This window comes from Sander lucioperca, chromosome 7 (assembly GCF_008315115.2).
Source record: "Sander lucioperca isolate FBNREF2018 chromosome 7, SLUC_FBN_1.2, whole genome shotgun sequence".
NCBI lineage: Eukaryota > Metazoa > Chordata > Actinopteri > Perciformes > Percidae > Sander > Sander lucioperca.
Window position 1 is genome coordinate 38,443,660 of NC_050179.1, and position 10,389 is coordinate 38,454,048.

Sequence of the window (10,389 nt, forward strand, 5' to 3'; positions counted from 1 at the left end):
CTAGGTAAATACCAGTGTCTTAAAGTTTCTTTCCAAATCAGCAACATTAAGTAACAAAAGATTAAAGTTGTTTGTGACGCTGTAGAAGAAGATCAGATATTATTGTTTGGAGTTCCTGTTTTGTGTTCTTGGCTGTTAAAATGAAATTAATCCCTTAAACACTAAAGTCTGTGATCCCTCATATGATAAAGACAACATCCAGATGTGTCATTGACACCACCTTGGCTCTTTGTTTCTTAGAGAATACAAGAAGTTTGTCTGCCCAAAGTTAAACTAAACAAACTACTATTAATCTGATTCTGTTGAAAATAATGATAACCTCTCCTCTCATAATGACAGTTTCAGAGAGAGACGAGTTTAAGAGAACCAACCTTGGTAAGTACAATGATGAAACTTCTCCAATAATCAGAGTTTAGATCTTAAGGGGTATACAGTAAGTCCAAGCAAGGTAAATAAAGGTGTTACGCGTGTTAAATATAATGTGAAAAATCCTGTCAGTGAGGACTGATGAGATGATTTCTCAGGCAGAACACTGAAGTGATAAACAGGAGCAGAAAAAAGCTAAAGAAGAGTGGATAACAGGGACTTTGATTTGTCATGTCGACAGATACATTACTCTAAATCAGTGTCAATGCTGCTCTGTGTCTGTTGCATATCTATAAAGGAAATTGTTTTGCTAACACATCAGCCAATAGCAACTTCACAAAGTCATGGTTGTGTGTGTTATCATGTTCCAGAAGTCTTCCGTCCCCAAGTGGACAGAAAATGAATAAAGGGAAATTAATGAATTAACCAGTCACATTTGTCAGCCAGTAAACTTTGAGTCCAGCACAAATTAGGTCTCAGGATGCTAGATGACATAGGGGCTTATTAGAACCAGTAAAAGGTAACTGTTTACAAGTGTAGTATCTAAAGGCTTATGACTTTGACTTAAGTTTCTGTTATAAGGGGTTCAGATGGACATTGTTCCATTTTGCTGAGGCATCATGACAGAGGGCAACATTCCAGAGGGGTCCCCTGAAGGGGGGTGACTCTGTTGGGGCTATTCCATGTGGAGGTTACCGATTGGTTGCTCCTCCACCTATGACATGCTCCCACATATCACTTCTTATGTTACATAAAGCATAGGATATATACTGTGTCCCAACAGCAGAACTTCAGAGTGTACTTTGGGCTTCGTGACTCTCCGAGCTTCTGCATGGCTTGTAATTGATGCTGAAAACTTGATGTAATAAAACTTTTATAATCAAGCACAGTGTCCGCCGATTCCTCTCCAACACATCATCACAACATCGCTACTAAAGATACCACACAAGTATTAAAGCAACACTAGAGAACTTTTCCCGCTTCAGTCCCCCTACAGGTTGTCTCATTGGAACTACAGCTCTCGCTACCCGATCTGGCCAACCCGTTCTCATTCCGAACTCGTAACATAAGGACATTTGGACAGTGTCTGTCAGTGGCTGATGCAACGAAAAAGGCGTCTTTCAGCGTGTTTGTGTAACGCACTGGGGAGAGCAACAGTTAGATAGGATTTAGCGAGTAATATGTAAGGGTGAATTTCCACATATGGAGGTTGGTTGGGGTGGGGGATGGGTCAAACAAACACAGGACTTTCACCCAGGAGAGCAGGGTTCGCGTCCCGCTTGTCACGCTTGCTCAGTCGATTTTTTCTTTCCTCCCGCGTGTCAGAGAACTATACGCCCACCCACGACCCTTTCCTAAACCCAACCATCCTGTTCTTCCCGCGTGTCACGGAACCGTAAGCCCACCCACGACCTTTTCCTTAACATAACTGCGTCAAAAGGGACGGCAATAGTCCTGACCAAGCGTGTTTACTTAAAGCGCTAAAGGGACGGCAATAGTCCTGACCAAGCGTGTTTACTTAAAGCGCTAAAGGGACGGCAATAGTCCTGACCAAGCGTGTTTACTTATAGCGCTAAAGGACACTTTTAGCGTCAATAACAACAACAAGCACCTGACCAAGCGTCCATATTTTACGAGATGAGTGTGAGAACCTGTTGATCTGGCAAACTTGCATGATGTAATGTAATGGACAATTCTGCTTCCAACCTGTCGGGGGACCGAAGCAGGAAAAGTTCTCCAGTGTTGCTTTAATATAACTACCTATAATTGATAGATGAAAAAACTATGTAAATGATGTGTTAAAGTGAACTGTCTCTTTAGTCACGGACAGGGCATTTACTCTCTAACTGGGACGTTTTGGGACCGATTGGTGGGGATCTGCCACTGCTTCATGTCAACAGTTACCTTAATATAATACTGTATGAGGCATTTTCTTTTGCTGGGTGCAAATGTTTCACCAAAACAAGTTCCTTCCTGAGATGATTTTGCAGAGCCATGTTCGCTGCCTCCAGAGTTTAGCGCCGCCCAAGACGATTGTGATTGGTTTAAAGAAATGCAAACAACCCCTGACCATGTTTATTCCTATGTGTAGTGTATGTGTGGAGGGGCCAGACCTTCCTCCACAGCGCTGTAGAGATAGGTCTGACAAAGAGAGACCAGGATTGATATGATAATCCACTGTTGGTGGTTTGAATTGATCAGATCATTTTAGACTATGAAGTGCAACTGGCTACTACGCAGATTAAATAAGTGTATAAGTGTAGATCACTTTATGAATGGTAACAAAGTGCCACATCATAATCCACACTTCTTTTTTACTATGCATTAACATTCAATGACACAGCAGTTTCAGTTCTCTGTTCCTACATTATGGAGAGGATGAGATCCAAAAACAATCATCTCAGGATCACTAGTGATCACTGATATAGTTACAAGAAAGCTAATGATATGGTATTAGATGAAGAAGAGGAAAGAAACACCCAGTCATCTATAGATTAATGCAACAGATAATGGGAATTCTGTTTCAGATGTTGAGGCTGGTTTCAACAACCTGACTGATGAGAGAGATGACCTGAAGAGGAAACTGAATAACTTAGGTAAGTATGATGATGAATTCAATAATCAGAGTTTGGAACCAAAAGGGTGGTAGTCTTATAATGGGCAAATGCATGTGATCATTTTACATGGAAAGTTCCCGGTAAATATCATGATTGTCCTAAAGTTTTTTTAAGTCAGCATCATTAAATCCGTAAAACCTAAAGCTTTAGAGCAATCATATGATAGTGCAAACATCCAGATGTGTCATTGACACCACCTTGGCTCTTTGTTTCTTAGAGAATACAAGAAGTTTGTCTTCCCAAAGTTAAACTAAACAAATTACCACTACTCTGATTCTGTTGACAAAAATGATAACCTCTCCTCTTAAAATGACAGTTTCAGAGAGAGACGCCTTGAAGAGAACCAACTTGAGTAAGTACGATGATGAAACTACTTTTACCATTTACTCTCTAACTACTGACAAAGTACACACAGCGATACACTGCTAAGAGCTAATGAGGTTTACCCATGTATCCAGCTCATTTAAATAGCTTGCATTACTGCTTTGCGTGAACAGTTAACTTCATTTAGTATTGAATGTTGCATTTTCTTTTGCTGGGTGCAAATGTTTCACCAAAACAAGTTCCTTCCTGAGATGATTTTGCAGAGCCATGTTTGCTGCCTCCAGAGTTTATTGCCGCCCAAAATGATTGTGATTGGTTTAAAGAAATGCAAACAACCCCTGACCATGTTTATTCCTATGTGTAGTGTATGTGTGGAGGGGCCAGATTTTTGCCCGCAGTGCCATGGAGATAGGTCTGACAATGTGAGAGGATCACTGATGTAGTTCTAAGAGAGCTAATGATACGGTATAAGATAGGGCTGGGCAATATATCACTTTTTTATTGATATGGTTATATGAGACTAGATATTCTTATATTTTGGTTATCGTAAAATGGTATAAGTGTAGTCTTTTCCTGGTTTTAAGGGCTGCATTACAGTAAAGTGATGTCCTTTTCTGAACTCACCAGACTGTTCCAGCTGTTCTGTTATTTGCCTTTACCCACTTACTCTTTAAATCCATCTTACTGATGATTATTTATCAAAACTCTCATTGTGTATATATTTTGTGAAAGTACCAAAAGATATTGAGGTATTTGGTCAAAAATATTGTGATATTTGATTTCCTCCATATCCCCCAGCCCTAGTTTTATATGAAGAAGAGGAAACAACAGATCATTTTAGACTATAAAGATTAAATAATAAACTCTTTTTATAGGTGTAGATTCCTTAATGAATAGTAACAAAGTGCTACATTGTAATCCACACTTGTAGTTTCTTTACAGCAGTCACATTCAGCAGTTTCTGATACTCTGTTATCTAAAGAGAACTTGTGCTATGCTAACATTCATAGAGAATTCTTTTTCAGATGTTGAGGCTGGTTTCAAAACCCTGACTAAGGAGAGAGATGATCTGAAGAGGAAGCTGAATAACTTAGGTAAGTATGATGAATAATTCAATAATCAGAGTTTGGATCCAGAAGCGTGCAAGTCCAATAATGGGCAAATGCAAGTGATCATTTTACATGTAAAGTTCCCAGTAAATATTATGATTGTCCCAAAGTTTTTTTCCAAGTCGGGAAATAAATGAGAGAGACAGATATAGGAGTGTTAATAAAGTGTTTTGGATGGAGTCCAACTGGATGCTCTGTGTGCTTTTCTGATTTTCTTATGAAACCTAGCCAGGCCAACCTATGAACAGTGGGTTAAAGCACTGATCAGGAGAAGAGCTCCTAAATGCTGGGACCCGCTGTTTTTTTTTTTTGGACTGCCTGCTCGCTACCGCATAAATATTCAAACCGCCCGCCCCTGAAAGATTTCTGTTGGGTCTGAAAACTAGGCCTGCAGCGACGCGTCGATGATGTCGACGTCAAAATTACGTCGACGTCGTATTTTTGCGTCGACGCTTCGCCACACACACATGTGGGAGACCAAAACATTGCAGGAAACAGCAACCTCCTCACAGTGTGTTGTGTAGCCTGCGCACTTAGGTGGTGCTAGCTAACTATCTTAGCTCTCCGTGCAGTTTGTTCGTGCTGGGTTAGTAGCTAACGTTAACGTTAGCTAGCTACTGGCGCCTAGGCAGCTGTGTTTAGCTAACGTTAGTTATCATCTAATGTTGGCTTGAATGGTAGCTAGCTTACAGCTGCAGAACACAGCTATCTATAGTAGCTAACGTTAGCTAACGTGAACGTTAGCTACTAACCTAGCACGAACAAACTGCACAGAGAGCTAAGATGCGTTGGTTAGCCTAGCACCACCAACGTGCACAGCTGCATTAGCATGTAAACCTACAGAATAGCAGTTAAGAGAGTCAGTTTGATTATGCATCAGGTTTTATGTTGGGACTGTTATGTTGTGTTAAACAATCCAAGGAATGTCTGTACTGTGCACTGCACAGTGTTTTTCTTTTTTGCACTACAACTTGATTTTTTTGAACAAGAGAGTTATGTTGGTACTGTAAAAGAGTAAACAGGCTGGCCTTTCATTTTGTATAACAGTAAAATAATTATTTTATTTTGTGTAAAGCAGAAGATTTTTTGCTGTGCAAAATTGTTTAATAAAATATATTAAGAATTTTTTGGTATTTATTTGAGATACATTATGGTTTTTATTAATTGAGCAACAGAAAAATAATCGTTATATTAATCGTCCAATTAGTCGTTAGATTAGTCGACTAATCGATAAAATAATCGCCCGATTAATCGTTTAATAAATAATCGTTTACCCCCAGCTCTACTGAAAACACTGGCATGACAGCTTGCACACAAATTCCTAAAATGACACATGTATTGTATTTTGTATGTATGTATTTTTATATATATATATATATTTTTATTTAGATATTATTAGATATTTTAGATATTTTTTTTATATTTCTTTTGTGTATTTCCTGCTATGGACCTACTTGTGAGTCTGAAATAAATATATATTATATTATAAAAAAACATCAGAAAAAAAAATGGGAAAAAAACAGAATACGGACTTAATCTACCTGGGTAGGTTTTAATATGTATGGGAAACACTGATATATGAAAATACTGTTTTTTGATCACTTCTGTGGAACTTTGATGTTTTACTGGGAAGAAGACGGATATACTACACATAAATAGAGTTCCTGTTTCAAGTGAATGAGGAACAAAATCATCATCATGCCCTTGTCTGATCTAAATTATGATAACTCAACAGCACATTACAGAGTGTGCTTCTCAGTATCATCATGCAGTAAATGTCAAGAGATGTAGTCTGTCACAAACAATGTGCTGCATTTCAAATATGTAAACAATTTTCCTTCCTTTTTCATTCTTCCATTATTAAGTTATAGCATAAGTCCAAAAGTAAGAAGACTACGAGCTACAGAATGAATGGTGCAATAGATTTGTCACATTTACATTTGTTGACTTTACAATCATTTTTATTTTTCCACCAAATAATATGTTGCCCTTTTGTTGCCCCAATGAAAGACCATTTGTTAATTCTGTTGTTCATTTGGGTTCTTTCTGTTTTCACTAAGCTCAAAAAGGGTGGGAGTATTTCAGCGGTAGTTTCTACTACATTTCTTCTACCAAGAAAACCTGGCAACAGAGTAGAGATGACTGTCGTCAAAAGGGTGCAGACCTGGTGATTATCAACAGCAAAGAAGAACAGGTGTGTGTGTGTGTGTGTGTGTGTGTGTGTGTGTGTGTGTGTGTGTGTGTGTGTGTGTGTGTGTGTGTGACGTAGTTTAGAATAAAGAATACAAATGTTGAATGAATGTAAAGGTCAATGCGATGGCTGATACATTGAAATTAGTTCAATAGATGTGAACGTTGGAATGATTCTGTTATATTGTTTAAAGTTTGTGACTCTCTCAAGGATTTCACAAGAAAATTTAAGATGAGACTGTGGATTGGCCTGACTGACTCAGAGACAGAGGGGACGTGGAAATGGGTGGATGGGACTCCACTGACCAAAAGGTTCACACATTTTTTCCATTTGGTCCATTCAAACTAAATCACTATCTTGTGCTTCTTGGGTTGTGTTCTCTGATAAAAGATCTTTTTTTCAGCTACTGGGATTCCAGGGAGCCTAACGGTGGGGAAAATGAAAACTGTGTGGAAATAAAGAAATTTGATTCAGAAAACAGCTGGAATGATGTAGGCTGTTCCACTCTACTCAACTGGATCTGTGAAATGAAAGACCGTCCATAACTCTGCAACCAAACCCACCAGACAGAAAACTAAGGACGATAAATATATTGTTGATACAATTTAAATCTTCACAAAAGCAACCTGAATATACTCATGTGGACACATCATTTCCAAGTAAAACCAGCATTTTAGGATTTGCCAGCTCAGTGTGGGATAATCTGAAGCCTGGTTATTTGCGCTGCAGTAAAGTGACCTGTTAACATTTAGAAACAAATGTCCAACGAGGTCCACTGCTTTGGCAGAAAAAAAGAAGAAAAAAACTACAAAATGTTATACATGCTTTGATTTATTCTGCGGTGCAAAGCGAAAAGACCTAACGTAACTCAATTTTGGTCGAAATTGAGTTATTGTCATTTTTGGAACATTAAAGATCTGCTTTATCATGTGGACAAATATTTTGAGGCAATGTTATTGTTTTGTGGAGAAAATTGTGTGTTGTCTTTGCCGTAACTTCAAAAGCCGTAGAGAAGCCCATACAAAACGAAGTTACTCTTTGCCGCGCTGGAGTTACAGTGCCATATTATAGGCTATCTACCCTATAGATACCGCTACGCTCGTTACTGTAAGTAGGCTACAATAAAACCTAAAAGTAAATACATATCAATACCCACTCACCTGTCTACAGGCATACAGGAAGCGATAAAATCCGAGCGGTCAATATGACCGTGTATGGCCGAAATAGGTCAAAGTGATTGTATTTTCTTTGCCTTTTGTGTAATGTATATAAAAACAATTTTAAATTAAAATACAGACTCTTTTAGGAAAAGTCAGGCAGCAGCAGGATTGTATTTTTTTATTCAGCAAAGTTATTACCAGTGTTGGGAAAGTTACTTTAAAAAAGTAATTAGTTATAGTTACTCACTACTTGTTCCAAAAAGTAGTGAGTAACTGAATTACTCTATGATAAAAGTAACTCGTTACCAGGGAAAGTAACTATTTGCGTTACTGTTAAAAAAAAAAAAGGTGCTATATGTCAAAGAATTTGGATTTTTTTGAGCAGTTTTTTTTGTCGTGAGGCAGAAAGATCTATATATATATATATATATATATATATATATATATATATATATATATATATATATATATATAATTTCTGTCTCAAATGTGAGGAAAATGCGCTAAATGTGAGGAAAGTGAGCTAAATGTTGAAAATTTATCAGCTAAAAAATTGTAACCGAACTTTTACATTCGGCACCCCATACTGCCCGTATAACTGTACAGTTTTTAGTTTTGCTTTTTCTGTCGGTCAAGGCTGTGCCTTGAGCATGTGGCGCTGCCATGCCGTTTGCCTGTTTGTGTTGTTATTGCTCTGATATTGGACTGATCTGCTGTTCTGGGAGTCAGGACACTGGGAATCCTTGTTAGTTACTGGGGATTTCAGGTCATGGGGCTCTGATTTGCCCATTAGTCATGAGAAGTTCTGTTCAGGATATCCCCGTCCGCTTTGGACCTGAACTGGGTGGATTTGGGGGTGGGTGGGAAATTAGAGGGAGGTGGCATTCTGTTTTTTTTTTTTGTAAATTGCTCAAAATGACTGACTGCGTGTCATGGGATTGTTAAATTAAAAAAGCAAATAAAAAAGTAAAAAAATAAAAAATCTTGTTTTTCAGTGTCAATTTTAAATGCTGTTTCTCTTGCTAATTGCTTTGAATTTCTAGCCGTAAAGGTCCATCATGGTCCGGACCATGGGCGTCAGTTTGGTTTGAAATGTGCTGGGGAAAGAGATGCATTCGGAAGTGCATTTTCAGAAGTGCTGGGTACAATGACGCATTCTTTTTTTTTTCTCTTTCGCACAGGTCATGTTTTGAAAGACGTGAGATTAAACGTGGTTTAATGTACATAAGCAATGATTAAAACCTCTTAACGTTCACTGTACCGTCTACGGTACAGCTTGTGGCTGTGGTGTCGCTGTAACCTCCATTCATAAACGTTTTTATAACTTTAAAGCATTAAATCTTCAAAATATACAGCCATGCGACACACCAATTGAAAGGGTAGACTCTCAGGATTCCATTAAGCCCACACACAAAGCATAAGATGATTTATAGCAGTTACACAACTGCTACAAAGTTATGGAAAATAAAACAATACAGCGTAAACAGCGCAGCCCGTGTGTAGTGCATCCATACCTTTTTCCTTGTCCCTTTAGCAACTGCGGGGATTTTTTGCCCAACACTTTTTTTCTTAAATCCCCAAGAGTCCAAGGAAATGGAATATCCAAGCCATTATATCCAAAACGAGCTGTTTGCCTCACAATCTTGACGTTTCTGGCCGAATCACAACGGAAAATCGCTAAACTGTTTTTCATTTCCGTATTTTTATTGCTTCCTCGCGTCTCTCCTGAGGGGCCTAGCAACTCTCCTGAGGGGCCTAGCAACTTGATGTGGGCGTCACTGTATTCTCTGACTTCTAAGGTTTCCATAGAGACCTGGGATAAGCCAATCAGTGCAGGTTTGCCTGTGATACACCAATGTAAAGCTGAAGAGTCCTCTGACGCGATGTGAGCCCACGTGTACTCGAGTGACATTTGCTCGGACCAGTTAGATTTAAATGCTATAAGACCCGGCTACATTTGTAGCCAATGAGCAGACAAGTCGATAGATACCAAATGTGCCAGTGAAATTTTAACCCTGTAATGGCTGGAGCTGTGTCAAAGCAAAAACAGGGCCTCCTATAGCATATCGCGCCCTGTGCAATGTATAATTACTTATTTCTATATATTTGTTGGGACCACAGTAGGGAAGAATTAAACTGGACATTAAACAATAAGGCCCTAGATTAAATCAACCTCTGAGAGACAAAGGAATCTGGGCCCTTCATGGAAAATTCCAATCCTGATCTACCTCTGAGACAAAGAAAGCACATGGCTTCTCAGTCAAGAGGGTGAAGCCCCATTTTACAGCAGGAGATTGCAAGTCGCACCCAGGTGTTACAGCACAAAATGGCTGAAACACCAGGAGGTCCTGCATTCCCATTGGACCAGTGGACTCCAAACACAGCATGGGGCCTGAGACTATAAAACTGGCTTAGACACCAAAATCTTCACTTTCCACCTCAACTCCGGTTGAAGACAGGTCAGCACGACAAGTTGTGCTAAAACTTCCATTTTTGAAACAAAGTGGATTTAATTTCGGTGCTGGGAGCACTGTGGATCCTATGAAACCACGCGCCAGTGTTTTCATATCTGCAGGAGAAGGAAACAACGCTTTTCCTTCATCAAAGTCGACTCTAACTTC

General features: G+C 39.0%; 1 protein-coding gene across 1 annotated transcript; it reads left to right on the plus strand.

Moving 5' to 3' along the window:
* The first annotated feature begins 2,736 nt into the window (after positions 1–2,736).
* Positions 2,737–7,438, plus strand: LOC116040114 (CD209 antigen-like protein D). The gene is made up of 5 exons (XM_036003589.1): positions 2,737–2,779; positions 2,895–2,963; positions 6,478–6,611; positions 6,819–6,919; positions 7,012–7,438. The coding sequence occupies exons 1-5, from the start codon at positions 2,737–2,739 to the stop codon at positions 7,151–7,153; spliced, it is 489 nt and encodes a 162-aa protein (XP_035859482.1). The 3' UTR covers positions 7,154–7,438.
* The last annotated feature ends 2,951 nt before the right edge of the window (positions 7,439–10,389 follow it).

Coding starts and splice junctions, on each gene's coding strand:
- LOC116040114 (XM_036003589.1), top strand. CDS start 2,737: ATGGAGAGGATGAGATCCAAAAACAATCATCTCAGGATCACTA. Junction 2,780..2,894: donor CAATCATCTCAGGATCACTA/GTGATCACTGAT, acceptor ATTCTGTTTCAG/ATGTTGAGGCTGGTTTCAAC. Junction 6,612..6,818: donor TCAACAGCAAAGAAGAACAG/GTGTGTGTGTGT, acceptor GACTCTCTCAAG/GATTTCACAAGAAAATTTAA.